Source organism: Tachyglossus aculeatus, chromosome 23 (assembly GCF_015852505.1).
Source record: "Tachyglossus aculeatus isolate mTacAcu1 chromosome 23, mTacAcu1.pri, whole genome shotgun sequence".
In the NCBI taxonomy this organism is placed as follows: Eukaryota; Metazoa; Chordata; class Mammalia; order Monotremata; family Tachyglossidae; genus Tachyglossus; species Tachyglossus aculeatus.
In genome coordinates, this window is record NC_052088.1 from 9,269,275 (window position 1) to 9,287,715 (window position 18,441).

An 18,441-nucleotide genomic window follows, 5' to 3' on the forward strand; every position below is an offset into this window, starting at 1 on the left:
GTATATATATATATATATACACACACACATATATATTTATTTTTTTACGTTACTGTCTTCCCTCCTCTAGACTGTAAGCTTGTTGTGGGCAGGGAATGTGTCCGTTTATTGTTGTACCTTACTCTCCCAAGTGCTTAGTACAGTGCTCTGCACACCATTAATTGTGTGCTATGTACTCTATTTACTTTGTACATATTTATTCTATTTATTTTATTTTGTTAATATGTTTTATTTTGTTCTCTGTCTCCTCCTTCTAGACTGTGAGCCCACTGTTGGGTGGGGACCATCTCTATATGTTGCCGACTTGTACTTCCCAAGCGCTTAGTACAGTGCTGTGCACACAGTAAGCACTCAATAAATACGATTGAATGAATGAATGAGTTGGACACAGTCCCTGTCCCATGTAATAATAATAATAATGATAGTATTTGTTAAGCGCTAACTATGTGCAAAGCACTGTTTAAGCACTGGGGCTTACAAGTGGCACTCACACTCTCGATCCCCATTTTATAGATGAGGTACTGAGGCCCAGAGAGGTGATGTGACTTGCCCAAGGTCACACAGCAGACAAGGGGGCGGAGAGGGGCTTAGAACCCATGACTTTCTGAGTCCCAGGCCTGTGCTCTATCTGTTACGCCATGCTGCCTCTCATAATACCAAGAGAATACCCACCCCACTTCATCAATCAATCAACCAATCAATCGTATTTATTGAGCGCTTACTGTGTGCAGAGAACTGGACTAAGCACTCGGGAAGTACAAGTTGGCAACATATAGAGACCCAACAGTGGGCTCACAGTCTAGAAGGGGGAGACAGAGAACAAAACCAAACATATTAACAAAATAAAATAAATAGAATAGATATGTACAAGTAAAATAAATAGAGTAATAAATCCGTACAAACATATTTACATATATACAGGTGCTGTAGGGAAGGGAAGGAGGTAAGGCGGGGTGGGGGGGGGTACATAAGAGATTTCATCTTCACTGAGCACACCAGACTACCAAAACCATTTGGTACTTCCTGACGGTAAATCTTAAATTTACAATACCTCCTTAAATGGGCTCCAACTGCTTCCAGGTTTTGCAGGATTTAATGGGTCCCCGCCTTACCTCCTTCCCTTCCCCACAGCCCCTGTATATATGTTTGTATGGATTTATTACTGTATTTATTTATTTATTTTACTTGTACATATCTATTCTATTTATTTTATTTGGTTCGTATGTTTGGTTTTGCTCTCTGTCTCCCCCTCCTAGACTGTGAGCCCGCTGTTGGGTAGGGACCGATTTGAACCGATTATCGGTTGTCCCACTCGAACAGATTCCCGCCACTCTGAGAGTTCGGGGCTCGCTCCCGCCCGCCCGGTTCAATGGAAAACGGCCCAAACGCCGACAGATGGCAGTGGTTTTTAGACTGTGAGCCCACTGTTGGGTAGGGACTGTCTCTATATGTTGCCAACTTGGACTTCCCAAGCGCTTAGTGCAGTGCTCTGCACACAGTAAGCGCTCAATAAATATGATTGATTGATTGTCGGCGGTATCCGACTGGCTGCCTTTCTCACGCTTGACTCCACGTCAAAGCCCCGGACGGAGCAAACTCGATCTACTCACGTTTCGGGTCCAGGCTAAACGGTCCGTGTTGTAGCCCATCATGTTCATGAGGCAGGTCACGAACGAGTTCCACTCCGAACGATAGCTGGGACCTCCCGGGGCGTTGTGAGCGTTGTACCACTTGACCAGTAGCTGAACGGCTATCTCCTTCGGCAGGATGGACTTAATTGCTTGCAGGCACTTTCTCACTGGTTAGAGGGAAAGGGTGGGTTTGGGGGATTTTCAAACACAACATCAGCGCTTTGCAGACCCCCGGGGCGTGTTGGAATGCAGTAAGGCCAAAACAGCCAGAGAAAGTCCAGAGAAAAGGGAACCAGAAGGGCTAACCTTCTTCAGAGCAGGCGAGGAAACACGGGCGAATACTAGTGAAGTGGAAAGAATTGGCGAAATAGAGCCGAGCGCTGAGCTAAACCGAGGGGAGCAGGAGCTCTGGGGGGGAGTGGAATTCAATCAATCAATCAATCAATCGTATTTATTGAGCGCTTACTGTGTGCAGAGCACTGGACTAAGCACTTGGGAAGTCCAAGTTGGCAATGTATAGAGACGGTCCCTACCCAACAGTGGGCTCACAGTCTAGAAGGGGGAGACAGACAACAAAACAAAACATATTAACAAAATAAAATCAATAGAATAAATATGTACAAGTAAAATAAATAAATATGTGCAAACATATATACGTATATACAGGTCTGTGGGGAAGGGAAGGAGGTAAGGCGGGGGGGATGGAGGGGGGAGAGGAAGGAGGGGGCTCAGTCCGGGCAGGCTGCTCTCTTACCTAATTCTGAGGTGGCGATTTCGGGAATGGTGATCCTGACCATTAAGCCATTGCTGAGTTCCTAATCGAAACGAGAGAAAGTCAGGAAATCAGCAGCCTCCTAAACATCTGCTTCTTTTAAGTCATATTCCTTCAATCGTATTCACTGCGCGCTTACTGTGTGCAGCGCACTGTACTAAGCGCTTGGGAAGTACAAGTTGGCAAGTCATACTTAAAAATCTAAAACTTTCGTAAAAAGTAAAAGCCAATTTTTATAAACAGAGTTGTTCCACGTCTACAGAACATTCCCCGTTAATAATTAGCAATAAAAATCGCACTGATTGTCCCGGCATTTTCAAACCTGCTGTCTACATCCCAGCCATAAGGTGTTTTTCAACAGATTCCCTGAATCTGTCTTTTTTTTTATCGTATTGGTTAACACTTCCTGAGTGGCAGGCACTGTATTAAGCGCTGGGGTAGATGCAAGATAATTACAGTCCGAGACCCACGTGGGGCTCGCGGTCTTCATCCCCACTTTACAGATGGGGTACTGAGGCACAGAAGTGAAGTGACTTACTCAAGGTCACACAGCAGAAAAGTGGGATTAGGACCCAGATCCTCTGACCCCCAGCCCCGTGCTCTTTCCACTAGGCCACGTTACTCTCTGACTTTCCTTTCCTAATCCTACAGTCTTGACTCCAGGAGCTGGATACTAGTGGTGATTCAGGAAAATAAACTGTGCAAAACCCAAATAACTAAAACCCACAGCCCATAAAGATGGTTTCTTTGTTAACTGCTAATGACGGAGAAACCTCAAAACCCAAGCAGAAAATGACGCCTGACCACTTAAACTGAAGCAATGCAAAACAACACTTACTAGAGTCACCCTATTGTGGACAGAGTCTCTGACTGAGTGAATGTACGTTCCAAGCTGTTGGAAAGTACAGTCGTCGATATAGGAAGAATCGTGAAGTTTGGAGGTATCCCTCACCTCGGGAACTGGAGACAACAGCACTACCTGCCAAAAAAAAAAAAAAAGAAACCAAAAAAAAAAACCACCCCAAAATGGAAATACCGGTCATTTAAAACTGTTGAACGAATTCAGTGATGGAAAACCAACAATTTCTCGTGGCTCGGGGAACCACGTCAAAATAAGCCATGCTTCCCAAGGTCACAGTGCTGCGTCCAACCCGATTATCTCGTATTAAGCACATGGAAAGTGCTTAACAAATACCACAATTATTATTACTACCATGCTCTGCTAAGCGCTTTAACCAAGTACAGTGCTCTGCATACAGTAAGCACTCAGTAAATACAACTGATTGCTCTGCTCACAGTAAGCACTCAATAAATACCACTGATTGATTGATACAGCAAGTCCCCACCTCCACGGGGATTACAATCCGTGAGTGAAAGGAAAAATCAACCAATCCAAGCACTGAACTAAGCGTTTAGGAGAGTAAAACCTAATAGAGTTGGCAAACGTGTTCCCTGCCCATGAGGAGCTTACAATCTAGAGGCAAAATCAATCAACTGTATCTATTCATTCAATCGTATTTATTGAGCACTTACTGTGTGCAGAGCACAGTGTCCACAGCACCATACGATAACTAAAATGGACCAAGCGGGGAGAGGGAGGAGGGACTGAGCGAGGAGGATTCCTTTGGAAAACTCAATCGTTCCCATGGCTTCAACTATCATCTCTATGCAGATGACACCCAAATCTCCATCTCCAGCCCTGATCTCTCTCCCTCTCTGCAGTCTTGCATCTCTTCCTGCCTTCAAGACATCTCTACTTGGCTGTCCTCCCGTCACCTCAAACTTAACACGTCTAAAACAGAACTTCTGATCTTCCCACCCAAACCCTGTCCTCCCCGTGACTGAAGATGGCCATCCTTCTCACAAGTCCGTTCCCCCGGCGTTATCCTTGATTCCTCCTCTCTTTCTAAATATGTTTGTACATATTTATTACTCTATTTATTCATTTATTTATTTTACTTGTACATATCTATTCTATTTATTTTATTTTGTTAGTATGTTTGGTTTTGTTCTCTGTCTCCCCCTTTTAGACTGTGAGCCCACTGTTGGGTAGGGACTGTCTCTATATGTTGCCAACTTGTACTTCCCAAGCGCTTAGTACAGTGCTCTGCACACAGTAAGTGCTCAATAAATTGATTGACTGATTGATTGATTTCTAACCACATATTCGATCCATCGATACATCCTGTCAGTTCCCCCTTCACAACATCGCTACGATCGGCCCTTTCCGCTCCAGCCAAACTGCTAACGCGTGAATCCACGCACTCATCCTCTCCCACCCTGATTACTGTATCAGCCTCTTCGACGATCTCCCGGCCTCCTGTCTCTCCCCATTCCAGGCCACGCTTCACTCTGCTGCCCGGATCACTCTGCTACAGAAACATTCAGCCCGTGTTTCTCCACTCTTCAAGAACCTCCAGTGGCTGCCCAGCCACCTCTGTATCAAACAGAAACTCCTCCCCATCGGCTTGAAGGTGCTCAGTCACCTTGCCCCCTCTTACCTCACCTCGCTGCTCTCCTCCTACAACCCAGTCCGCTCATTCCACTCCCCTCATGCCAACCTACTCACTGTATCTCCATCTCACCACCGCCCTGTCGCTCACGCCCTCCCTCTTCCCATCCGACAGACGATCACTCTCCCTCCCTTCAAAGCTTTACTGAAGGCCCACCTCCTCCAACAGGCCTTCCCTGACTAAGCACCCCTTTCCTCTTCTCCCACTCCCGGCTGCATCACCCTCGCACTCAGATTTGGACCGTTATTCGCCCCTCCCTCAGCCCCTAAGCACTTACGCAGAGATCTAAAATTTATTTATATTCACATCGGTCTCCCCCTCTACAAGTAAGAAGCTCGTTATGGGCAGGGAACGTGTCTGCACTCACCCGAGCGCTCAGTTCAGTGCTCTGCGCGCAGCTAGGGCTCACTAACTGATTGACGAGATAATCCCCCCGGGGCAGAAATCCCTTCTTACCTCTTCCAAGGAGCCCAGGGGTTGACTGAGAGGCTTCGGCGTGCTGATGGTGTCCAGTGGCGTGCTGGGCCGTGGCATGGTGCTCGACAGGGTCAGGGATGGAGCCAGCAGGCCGGGGATGAAAACCTTCCCTACCTTGGGGGCCGCGTCAAGGGGGAAGAGACGTTGGCGGGAAAAAAATTCAAATGAGAAACCATCGGCCGTCTTGGCCAGAGAAACTTTCTGGGAGAAAATACAGAGGTGCTCACACTTCTTCAGAGACTGTGGTCAGTCAGTTGGTTTTATTCAGCGCTTGCTGTACGTATCTGCGATTTATTCAGCGCTTACTATACGTATGCAATTTATTCAGTGCTTACTATATGTATCTGCAATTTATTCAGCACCTTCTATATGTATCTGGAATTTACTCAGCGCCTACTATACATATCTGCAATTTATTCAGCGCCTACTGTACGTATTTGTAATTTATTCAGCGCCTACTATACGTATCTGTAATTTATTCAGCGCTTACTATACGTACCTGTAATTTATTCAGCGCTGCTTACTATACGTATCTGAAATTTATTTAGTGCCGCTTACTATACATATCTGTAATTTATTCAGCGCTTATTATATGTATCTGTAATTTATTCAGCGCTTACTATACGTATCTGTAATCTACTCAGTGCTTACTATACGTATCTGTAATCTATTCAGCGCTTGCTTACTATACGTATCTGTAATCTATTCAGCGCTTACTATACGTACCTGTAATCTATTCAGCGCTTACTATACATATCTGTAATCTATTCAGCGTTTACTATACGTATCTGTAATCTATTCAGCGCTTACTATATGTATCTGTAATTTATTCAGCGCTTACTATATGTACCTGCAATTTATTCAGCACTTACTATACGTATCTGTAATTTATTCAGCGCTTACTATGCATATCTGTAATTTATTCAGCGCTTACTATACGTATCTGTAATTTGTTCAGTGCTTACTGCACCTATCTGCAATTTATTCAGTGCTTACTATACATACCTGTAATTTGTTCAGTGCTTACTGCACATATCTGCAATTTGTTCAGTGCTTACTGCACATCTCTGCAATTTGTTCAGTGCTCACTATACATATCTGCAATTTATCCAGTGCTTACTATACATATCTGTAATTTGTTCAGTGCTTACTGCACCTATCTGCAATTTACTCAGTGCTTACTATATATACCTGTAATTTGTTCAGTGCTTACTGCACATATCTGTAATTTGTTCAGTGCTTACTGCACATATCTGCAATTTGCTCAGTGCTCACTATACATATCTGCAATTTGTTCAGTGCTTACTATACATATCTGTAATTTGGTCAGTGCTTACTGCACCTACCTGCAATTTATTCAGTGCTTGCTATACCATATTTGTAATGTTTTCAGTGCTTACTGTACATACCTGTAATTTATTTATTCATATTATTATTAATGCCTGCCTCCCCCTCTGGACTGGAATCCCGTTGTGGGCTGGGAATGTGCCTGTAGATTGGTACTTTCCCAATATGATGCTTAGTACAGTGCTCAGCACACAGTAAGTGCTCAATAAATATGACTGACTGAATGAATGAATGCAGAGCACTGTACTAAGGGCTTGGGAGAGTCCAGTAGAACAATAAACGGACACGGTCCCTGCCCACAAGGAGCTTACGGTCTGGACTGGCAGCGGTCACCAGGGGCTTCGGTCCCTTGGGGCTGGGAAACCTAAGTGGGTCTATTAAGGAAAGAGCCAAGAACCAATGGCATTTATTGAGCGCTTACTATGTGCAGAGCACTGTATTGAAGGTTGGGAGATTAATTTATCTACAGTAATGTCTGTCTCCCTCTCTAGACTGTACGCTCACTGTGGGCAGGGAATGTGTCTGTTATTTTGTATCGTGCCAAGAGTTTAGTACAGTGCTCTGCACATAGCAAATGCTCAATGAATAGCAATGACTGATTCATTCATTCATTCAATCATGTTTATTGAGCACTTATTGGGTGCAGAGCACTGTACTAAGCGCTTGGGAAGTACAAGTCGGCAACATGTAGAGACGGTCCCTACCCAACAATGGGCTCACGGTCTAGAAGGGGGAGACAAAGACAACAAAACAAAAAAAGTAGATTGATTGAGGGATTGAATCAGCTTTTCTGCTCTTTTGATCTAGTCCTGAAGGAACCTTGTTATCTCTCGTTCATTCATTCAATCAATCGTATTTATTAAGTGCTTACTGTGTGCAGAGCACTGGACTAAGCGCTTGGGAAGTACAAGCTGGCAACATATAGGGATGGTCCCTACCCAACAGTGGGCTCACAGTCTAGTCACAGTCTGCACCCACCTCAGCGCTTAGAACCGGGCCTGAAACACGGTACGCGCTGAACGGGCACCAAAATTTTTCCTCAGGAAATACTGTTGTGGGAGCGATTGGAAAAAGCAGGCATTTCCGGACTTACCCGAACGACTCCGGTGTACAAGACCAAGACTCCGTGGCCTTCCAGCACCAACATGGTGTCAATGCTCTGAAAGCACAAGCGAGGAACTGAGCTTCCCGATCCGAGGGCCCGCGCCGGCGGCCGGGAACGGCTGCGAGGCGAGCAACGCTTGCCGCCGAGGCGGGCCTACTTACCTCCACGGCGGCCGCGTCTTTCGCGGGAATGCTGGCGACGGAACCAAAGATGAGCTGGGTCTTGTCATTGCTCTCCTGAAACTTCACACAGCTAGGCGGGAAAAGTAAAAAAGAGAGACAGAGAGAGACAGAGATAATAATGATGGCATTTGTTAAGCGCTTCCTACGTGCAAAGCACTGTTCTAAGCGCGAAGGGGATCAGGTTGTCCCATGTGGGGCTCAGTCTTCATCCCCACTTTACGGATGAGAGAACTGAGGCACAGAGAAGTGAAGTGACTTGCCCAGTGTCACGCAGCTGGCACGTGGCAGAGCCGGGATTCAAACCCACCATCTCTGACTCCCAAACCCGGGCTCTTTTCACTAAGCCCACGCTACTTCCATCTAGTCCAAAATACTGCCCGAAGAAAGGAAGAAACAGTGCTTGGCACCTAGTAAGCACTTAATAAATGCCATTATTATTATTATATTATTATTATTATTAAAATGGGGATGAAGACTGTGAGCCCCCCGCGGGACAACCTAATTGCCAAGATCAGGCGATTTTGATTGTTGATCGCCTGATCGACAAGAGCATCACAGAAGCAGCGTGGCTTGGTGGAACGAGCCCGGGCTTTGGAGTCAGAGGTCATGGGTTTGAATCCCGGCTCCGCCACATGTCTGCTGTGTGACCTTGGGCAAGTCACTTAACTTCTCTGAGCCTCAGTTCCCTCATCTGTAAAATGGGGATTAAGACTGTGAGCCCCCCTTGGGACAACCTGATCACCTTGTAACCTCCCCAGCACTTAGAACAGTGCTTTGCACATAGTAAGCACTTAATAAATGCTATTATTATTAACATCAACATGATCATTTCCACCAGTTTCCATCCCAGGTTCATTCATGCATTCATTCAATCGTATTTATTGAGAGCGTACTGTGTGCAGAGCACTGTACTAAGCGCTTGGGGAGTACAAGTTGGCAACATATAGAGACGGTCCCTACCCAACAGTGTTCGCCTTCATTTCAGAATTTCCCGTGAGTGTTGATCTTCGTCAGTAACCGCGGTAATGCTGCCGCAGAATTACGCAGCCAAAGAGAAGAAAGAGGGTCTCCGCGGTGGGCTTACCGAAGTTGGAGCTGCGACTCCACTAGAAAGCACAGGAACCTTTGTCCACACAGGTCAGACGTGATGAATACTTTGGAGGCCTGAGAATTCTTCTCCCTTTGGATTTGGAAGGTAAAAAGAGGAGCCGTCAGCGTCGAGGCGGGTCGGGGGTAGGCGGGAGCCGACCGCCACTCGTCTCCGGTAGAAGGGGAAGACCTGGAAGCGGGGCTGTGGGGATTTGAGGACCCCCGCGGGGCCAAGCTGGGGAGGGGGCTTACTTGGCCCTGCCGCCCCCAGCCCCTTCTTTCATTCAATCGTATTTATTGAGCGCTTATTGTGTGAAGAGCACTGTACTGAGTGCTTGGGAGGTCCAAGTTGTTAACATATAGAGACGGTCCCTACCCAACAGTGGGCTCACAGTCTAAGAGGGAGAGACAGACAACAAAACAAAACATATTAACAAAATAAAATAAATAGAATAAACATGTACATATAAAATAAATAAATAGGGTAATAAATCCGTACAAACATATATACAGGTGCTGTGGGGAGGGGAAGGAGGTAAGGCGGGGGGGGATGGGGAGGGGGAGGAGGGGGAGAGGAAAAAGGGGGCTCAGTGTGGGAAGGCCTCCTGGAGGAGGTGGGCTCTCAGTAGGGCTTTGAAGGGAGGAAGATGTGGGGATGAAGATGTGCGGAGGGAGGGCATTCCAGGCCAGGGGGAGGATGTGGGCAGGGGGTCAACGGCGGGACGGGCGAGAACAAGGCACGGTGAGGAGATTAGCGGCAGAGGAGTGGAGGGTGCGGGCTGGGCTGGAGAAGGAGAGAAGGGAGGTGAGGTAGGAGGGGGCGAGGGGATGGACGGCCTTGAAGCCGAGCTAATCAGGTCCCACCACGTCCCTGCCCCACATGGGGCTCAAGGTCTTCATCCCCACTTTACAAATGAGGTGACTGTGGCGTGGAGCAGTGAAGCAACATGCCCGAAGTCACAGGGCAGACAAGTGGCGGAGCCGGGATTAGAACCCAGGTCCTCCTGACTCCTACGCCTGCGCTCTATACACTAGGCCATGCTGTCCCTTGTGGGGAACAAAAGGCAGGAGGTGGCCAGCCAACCAACACTCTTACTGTGATACTACAGTTCACGGGTCAACGTGCAAGTAATAATAATAATAATAATGATAGCATTTATTAAGCACTTACTATGTGCAAAGCACTGTTCTAAGCGCTATGGAGGTTACAAGGTGATCAGGTTGTCCCACGGGGGCCTCACAGTCTTAATCTCCATTTTACAGATGAGGGAACTGAGGCCCAGAGAAGTGAAGTGACTTGACTATAAACCCCGGCACCTTACGGATCATCATTCATTCAAACATATTTATTGAGCGCTTACTGTGCGCGGAGCACTGTACTAAGCGCTTGGGAGAGGGCAAGGAACAATCACCAGCCCACCACGAGCTTCCAACCCACCCGCCCGTCTTCCGGACGGAAGAGTTTTCACGGCCCCGTCCCGGAGAGGTGAGCCCCAAACCTCGTGCTGGCGAGCGCTTCGGTCCAGAGGTGATCGATGCAGAGTTCTGGGATGATGGGCTCCGTTTCCGGGGCAAGGAAGGAGTCGGCGGGATTACTGGTTGGGGAGTGGGAGACGCTCTGCCTCTTCGGGGACTGGGTGTGGCTCGCGAAGTTGGATCTCTGCGGCCCTGAGAAGGAGTGCACCCCGAAGGCGGGAGAGTAGGAGCGGCTGCAAAAACCAAACCCGGGTCACTTCATTCGGGGACGGAGCGGGGCCGTCGTTCCGGATGAAAACCCCAACAACAATTACGCTCATTTTTCTAGACTGTGAGCCCACTGTTGGGTAGGGACGGTCTCTATATGTTGCCAGCTTGTACTTCCCAAGCGCTTAGTACAGTGCTCTGCACACAGTAAGCGCTCAATAAATACGATTGATTGATTGATTGATTAAGCGCTTCCAAGAGCCGGGCACTATTCTGAGCGCCGGGGGAGACACGAGGTAATCAGGTCGGACACGGTCCCTGTCTCACGTGGGGCTCCCGGTCTTCATCCCCATTTTATAGATGATGCAACTGAGGCCCGGAGAAGTGAAGTGACTTGCCCAAGGTCACACAGCATACAAGAGGCGGAGCCGGGATTAGAACCCAGGTCCCTCCGACTCTCCCGTCTGAGCTCTATTCACTAGACCATGTTGCTTCTCTAATATATTGATTCTTTACGGGGTGGCCCCAGTCAACCCATCAGTGATAACTGAGAAGCAGCGTGGCTCAGTGGAAAGAGCCCGGGCTTGGGAGTCAGAGGTCATGGGTTCAAATCCCGGCTCCGCCACTTGTCAGCTGTGTAACCCTGGGCAAGTCACTTCACTGTGCCTCAGTTACCTCATCTGTAAAATGTGGATTAAGACTGTGAGCCCCACGTGGGACAACCTGATCACCTTGTATCCTCCCCAGCGCTTAGAACAGTGCTTAGCACATAGTAAGCGCTTAACAAATGCCATTATTGTTATTATTATTTATTGAGCACTCCCTATAGTAATAATAATAATAACGATGGTATTTATTAAGCACTTACTACATGCAAAGCACCGTTCTAAGCGCTGGGGAGGATACAAGGTGATCAGGTTGTCCCATAGGGCACTGTTCTAAGCGCTGGGGAGGTTACAAGGTGATCAGGTTGTCCCACGGGGGGGCTCACGGTCTTCATCCCCATTGTACAGATGAGGGAACTGAGGCCCAGAGAAGTCAAGCGACTTGCCCAAAGTCACGCAGCTGACAATTGGCGGAGCCGGGATTTGAACCCATGACCTCTGACTCCAAAGCCCGGGCTCTTTCCTCTGAGCCACGCTACTCCCTATGTTCAGAGCACCGTACTAAGCACTTGGGAGGATGCAAAACAACAAAATTACCGGAAGTGTTTCCCACTCACCACGAATTTACGGTCTTAAGGGCAGGAGGGAAGAAAGGTTCAGACGCTAATATGCGAAAATAAGCAATTGATACTACATCAATTACTAATATAATACTGAAGCAGCCTGGCCTACTGGGTAGAAACCGGGCTTGGGAGTCGGAAGGTCTTGTGTTCTAATCGCGGCTCTGCCTCTTGTCTGCTGTGTGACCTTGGGCAAGTCACTTCACTTCTCTGGGCCTCCGGTCCCTCATCTGTAAAATGGGGATTAAGACCGTGAGCCCTCTGTGGGACAGGGACTGTGTCCAACCCGATTATCTCGTAGCCACCCCAGCGCTTAAAACAGTGCCAGGCACACAGTAAGCCCTTAACAAATACCACTATTATTATTATATAGTTGAAAGATTGAGCCCTAATAATAATAATTATGGCATTTGGGAGAGTCCAAGGGAACGATCAACAGACACATTCCCTCAATCAATCAAAGGTATTTATTGAGCGCTTACTGTGTGCACAGCACTGTACTAAGCGCTTGGGAAGTACAAGTTGTCAACATCTAGAGACGGTCCCTAACCAACAGTGGGCTCAAGGTCTAGAAGCTTCCAATCCACCTGCCCGTCTTCCAGACGGAAGAGTTTTCACACCGTCCCGGAGCGGTGTGCTCCAAACCTTGTGTTGGCGGCTGTTTAATAATAATAATAATAATAATGATGGCATTTGTTAAGCGCTTACTCTGTGCACAGCACTGTTCGAAGCGCTGGGGGGGATACGGTGTGATCAGGTTGTCCCACGTGGGGCTCAGTCTTAATCCTCATTTTCCAGATGAGATCACTGAGGCCCAGAGAAGTGAAGTGACTTGCCCAAAGTCACACAAAAGACAATAATAATAATAATAATGGCATTTATTAAGAGCTAACTATGTGCAAAGCACTGTTCTAAGCACTGGGGCAGTTACAAGGTGATCAGGTTGTCCTATGGGGGGCTCACAATCTTAATCCCCATTTTGCAGATGAGGGAACTGAGGCCCAGAGAAGTTAAGTGACTTGTCCAAGGTCACACACAAGTGGCGGAGCTGGGATTTGAACCCATGACCTCTGACTCCGAAGCCCGTGCTCTTTCCACTGAGCCAGGCTGTTCGGTCCTGAGGTGATCGATGCAGAGTTCTGGGACGACGGGCTCCGTTTCCGGGGCAAGGGAGGAGCCGGGATTAGAACCCGTGACCTTCGGGCTCCCGGGCCCGGGCTCTATCCCTACGAGTGTGAGGACTGGGGGTGGTTCGTTGGTACCCACCTGAGGGCCGCCATGTTGGAGATAGACGGCGAGCGAGAGTACAAGTTGGGTGACGCCGTGGAGCGACTCTGGCTGTGGATGGAGGAGTAATTCTGGAAAGGGGAGGCGGCGGGGGAGTCTCCTTTGGAGAGGCTTCTCAGGTGCGCCGTCAGGGAGCTGTTGGTGGCCAGCTGCTGCGGGGTTACCCCCGGCTCGGAGAATTTCAGAACCGCGTTCTGCTCCTTGGGTGGCGGACAGAGAAGAAGAAAGCGGGCTTTCGAGGGAGGGATCGAGGTAGACCCGGCGCCTATTCTGAGGCTCTGGCTTCTGCTGGAAACTGGCATCCTAGTGCCAACCCCTCGCCCACGTCCTCCCCCATTCATTCGTTCAATTGTATTTATTGAGTGCTTACTGTGTGCAGAGCACTGCGCTAAGCGCTTGGGGAGTCCAAGTTGGCAATGTCTAGAGACGGTCCCTACCCAACAGTGGGCTCACAGTCTAGAAGGGGGAGACAGAGAACAAAACAAAACATATTAAAGTAAAATAGAATAAGTATGTACAAATAAAATAGAATAACAGGGAACTCCCGTCCCCTTCACACACGACAGACCCCCCGGCTCTCCCCACCTACAAAGCCGTATTAAAATCACATTTCTTCCGACAGGCCTTCCCCAACTCAACTCTCCCTTTTCCCACTCCCTCTCCTTCCTGCCTCGCCAACGCCCTTCTCCCCTTCTAGACTGTGAGCCCATTGTTGGGAAGGGACCGTCTCTAGATGTTGCCGACTTGTACTTCCCAAGCCCTTAGTACGGTGCTCGGCACACAGTAAGCGCTCAATAAATACGACTGAATGAATGAATCTACATCATCATCACTGTGGTATTCATTAAGCGCTTACCATGTGCCACGTACTGTACTAAGCACCGGGGTGGATACAAGCAAATCGGGTGGACACAGTCCCTGTCCCATGAGGGGTTCACAATCTCACTCTCCACTTTACAGATGAGGCCCAGAGAATTAAAGTGACTTGCCCAAGTTCACACAGCAGACAAGTGGCAGAGTCAAGATTACTACTACTACTACTACTACTACTAATAATAATGATGGCATTTATTAAGCGCTTATAATTTGCAAAGCACTGTTCTAAGTGCTGGGGAGGTTGCAAGGTGATCAGGTTGTCCCACGGTGGGGCTCACAGTCTTAATCCCCATTTTACAGATGAGGGAACTGAGGCCCAGAGAAGTGAAGTGACTTGCCCAAAGTCACACAGCTGACAAGTGGCGGAGCCAGGATTTGAACCCATGACCTCTAACAACCAAGCCTGGGCTCTTTCCACTGAGCCACGCTGTAAAGCACTGTTCTAAGCGCTGGGGACGTTACAAAGTGATCAGGTTGCCCCACGGGGAGCTCACAGTCTTCATCCCCATTTTACAGATGAGGTAACAGGCCCAGAGAAGTGAAGTGACTTGCCTAAAGTCACCCAGCTGACGATTGGTGGGGCCGGGATTTGACCCCATGACCTCTGACTCCAAAGCCTGGGCTCTGCCAACTGTCAGCTGCGTGACTTTGGGCAGGTCACTTCACTTCTCTGGGCCTCGGATCCCTCATCTGTAAAAGGGGGATTAACACCGTGAGCCCCCTGTGGGACAAAGTGATCGCCTTTTAACCTCCCCAGTGCTTAGAACAGTGCTTTGCATGTAGTAAGCGCTTAATAAATGCCATCATTATTATTATTATTATTATCTGTTCAGAGCTTACTGTGTGTAGAGCACTGTACTGAACCCCCCTAGACTGTATGCTTGATGTGGGCAGGGAACGTGTCTGCTATATTGTTAAACTGTAATAATAATAATAATGATGGTATTTGTTAAGCGTTTACTATGAGACTGGCACCGTGCTAAGCGCCAGGGTGGATACAGGCAAACTGGGTTGGACACAGTCCCTGTCCCACGAGGGCTCCCAGCCTCAATCCCCATTTTACAGATGAGGGAACTGAGGCCCAGAGAAGTGACTTGCCCAAGGTCACACAGCAGACGAGCAGCACTGGGATAAGACTCTCCCGCGCTCTTGGTTTAGAGATCGGTGCACAGTGAACGCTCACTAAATAGGACTGATTGACTACTAAGAGGGTGTGAGCCCACTGTTGGGTAGGGACCGTCTCTATATGTTGCCAACTTGTACTTCCCAAGCGCTTAGTACAGTGCTCTGCACACAGTAAGTGCTCAATATATACGATTGATTGATTGATTGACAATACAACGGAGTCGGCAGCCGGTTCCCTGCCCCTAACGAGCTAACGGTGGAGAGGACGCGGCCGGGGAGGGGGTGGGAGGAACCGACTGTACTTCCCAAGCGCTTAGTACAGTGCTCTGCACACAGTAAGCGCTCAATAAATACGACTGATGATGATGATGACGACCGTCACGACCTCGGCGAGGGCGGGGGGTGGCAGGACCCTTACCTCTGGTTTGACTCTACGCAGAGCCCAGATGGAATGCGAGCCCTGGACGGCGTCGTAGGTCATGACGATGGAGGGGTCCGCGTTGAGGAAAACGATTCTCATGGAGCTGTCCGCCACGTACTGGACCCGAGACGTGCCGAACAGACCTAGGGGAGAGGGCAAGGTGAGGAGCGCTACCCTGAACTTCAGGAAAAGAAGGGAAAGGGCTACGCGCTCCAGGTTTTTCCATTCAAGTGACTCCCAGGCCCGTGCCCTGTCCCCATGCAGCAGATAAATGGCAGCAAACCTTGTGACTCCCAGGCCCGTGCCCTAACCCTATGCAGCAGACAAATGGCAGCAACACTGTGACTCCCAGGCCCGTGCCCTGTCCCCATGCAGCAGACAAATGGCAGCAAACCTTCTGACTCCCAGGCCCGTGCCCTTATCCCAATGCACCAGACAAATGGCAGCAAACCTTCTGACTCCCAGGCCCGTGCCCTATCCCCATGCACCAGACAAATGGCAGCAAACCTCCTGACGCCCAGGCCCGTGCCCTATCCCCCTGCAGCAGACAAATGGCAGCAGACCTCCTGACTCCCAGGCCTGTGCCCTATCCCCATGCAGCAGACAAATGGCAGCAAACCTTCTGACTCCCAGGCCCGTGCCCTATCCCAATGCACCAGACAAATGGCAGCAAACCTCCTGACGCCCAGGCCCATGCCCTATCCCCCTGGAGCAGACAAATGGCAGCAAACCTCCTGACTCCCAGGCCCATGCCCTATCCCCATGCAGCAGACAAATGGCAGCAAACCTTCTGACTCCCAGGCCCGTGCCCTATCCCAATGCACCAGACAAATGGCAGCAAACCTCCTGACGCCCAGGCCCATGCCCTATCCCCATGCAGCAGACAAATGGCAGCAAACCTCCTGACTCCCAGGCCCGTGCCCTATCCCTATGCAGCAGACAAATCGCAGCAAACCTTCTGACTCCCAGGCCCATGCCCTATCCCCATGCAGCAGACAAATGGCAGCAAACCTTCTGACTCCCAGGCCCGTGCCCTATCCCCATGCAGCAGACAAATGGCAGCAAACCTTCTGACTCCCAGGCCCGTGCCCTGTCCTCATGCAGCAGACAAATGGCAGCAAACCTTGTGACTCTCAGGCCCGTGCCCTATCCCCATGCAGCAGACAATTGGCAGCAAACCTCCTGACTCCCAGGCCCGTGCCCTGTCCTCATGCAGCAGACAAATGGTAGGAAACCTTCTGACTACCAGGCCTGTGCCCTATCCCTATGTAGCAGACAAATGGCAGCAAACCTTGTGACTCCCAGGCCCGTGCCCTATCCCCATGCGGCAGACAAATGGCGGCAAACCTTCTGACTCCCAGGCCCGTGCTCTGTCCCTATGCAGCAGACAAATGGCAGCAACCCTTCTGACTCCCAGGCCCGTGCCCTATCCCTATGCAGCAGAAGAATGGCACCAAACCTTGTGATTCCCAGGCCCGTGCCCTATCCCCATGCTGTGGACAAATGGCAGCAAACCTCCTGACTCCCAGGCCCGTGCCCTATCCCTATGCAGCAGACAAATGGCAGCAAACCTGGTGACTCCCAGGCCCGTGCCCTAACCCCATGCAGCAGACAAATGGCAGCAAACCTCGTGACTTCCAGGTCCTTGCCCTAACCCCATGCAGCAAACGGCAGCAAACCTTGTGACTCCCAGGCCCGTGCCCTAACCCCATGCAGCAGACAAACGGCAGCAAACCTTGTGACTCCCAGGCCCGTGCCCTATCCCCATGCAGCAGACAAATGGCAGCAAGCCTTGTGACTCCCAGGCCCGTGCTCTGTCCCCATGCAGCAGACAAATGGCAGCAAACCTCCTGACTCCCAGGCCCGTGCCCTATCCCCATGCATCAGACAAATGGCAGCAAACCTTCAGATTACCAGGCCCGTGCCCTATCCGCATGCAGCAAATGGCAGCAAACCCTGTGACTCCCAGGCCCGTGCCCTGTCCCCATGCAGCAGACAAATGGCAGCAAACCTCCTGACTCCCAGGCCCGTGCCCTGTCATCATCATCATCATCAATCGTATTTACTGAGTGCTCACTGTGTGCAGAGCACTGTACTAAGCGCTTGGGAAGTACAAATTGGCAACATATAGAGACAGTCCCTACCCAACAGTGGGCTCACAGTCTAAAAGGGGGAGACAAAACCAAACATACTACAAAATAAAGTAGAATAGATATATACAAGTAAAATAAATAGAGTAATAAATATGTACAAACATATATACATATATACAGGTGCTGTGGGGAAGGGAAGGAGGTAAGATGCGGGGGATGGAGGGGGGACGAGGGGGAGAGGAAGGAAGGGGCTCAGTCTGGGAAGGCCTCCTGGAGGAGGTGAGCTCTCAGTAGGGCCTTGAAGGGAGGAAGAGAGCTAGCTTGGCGGATGGGCAGAGGGAGGGCATTCCAGGCCCGGGGGATGACGTGGGCCGGGGGTCGATGGCGGGACAGGCAAGAACGAGGTACAGTGAGGAGACTAGCGGCGGAGGAGAGGAGGGTGCGGGCTGGGCTGTAGAAGGAGAGAAGGGAGGTGAGGTAGGAGGGGGCGAGGTAATGGACAGCCTTGAAGCCCAGGGTGAGGAGTTTCTGCCTGATGCGCAGATTGATTGGTAGCCACTGGAGATTTTTGAGGAGGGGAGTAATACGCCCAGAGCGTTTCTGGACAAAGATAAT

At 49.6% G+C, this 18,441-nt stretch overlaps 1 protein-coding gene across 1 annotated transcript in view; it reads right to left on the reverse strand.

Annotated features, from left to right (window-relative positions):
* The window catches only part of ANAPC1 (anaphase promoting complex subunit 1), a 116,832-nt gene that overhangs the window by 79,933 nt on the left and 18,458 nt on the right, over window positions 1-18,441 (reverse strand). The window contains exons 8-17 of the mRNA XM_038765774.1: window positions 15,731-15,876; window positions 13,291-13,511; window positions 10,616-10,825; window positions 9,112-9,207; window positions 8,007-8,097; window positions 7,834-7,899; window positions 5,373-5,507; window positions 3,242-3,382; window positions 2,386-2,446; window positions 1,611-1,798 (exon numbers count right to left, since the gene is read on the reverse strand). Of these exons, the coding sequence (XP_038621702.1) occupies window positions 1,611-1,798; window positions 2,386-2,446; window positions 3,242-3,382; window positions 5,373-5,507; window positions 7,834-7,899; window positions 8,007-8,097; window positions 9,112-9,207; window positions 10,616-10,825; window positions 13,291-13,511; window positions 15,731-15,876 (1,355 nt within the window). The remainder of the gene's footprint in view (window positions 1-1,610; window positions 1,799-2,385; window positions 2,447-3,241; window positions 3,383-5,372; window positions 5,508-7,833; window positions 7,900-8,006; window positions 8,098-9,111; window positions 9,208-10,615; window positions 10,826-13,290; window positions 13,512-15,730; window positions 15,877-18,441) is intronic.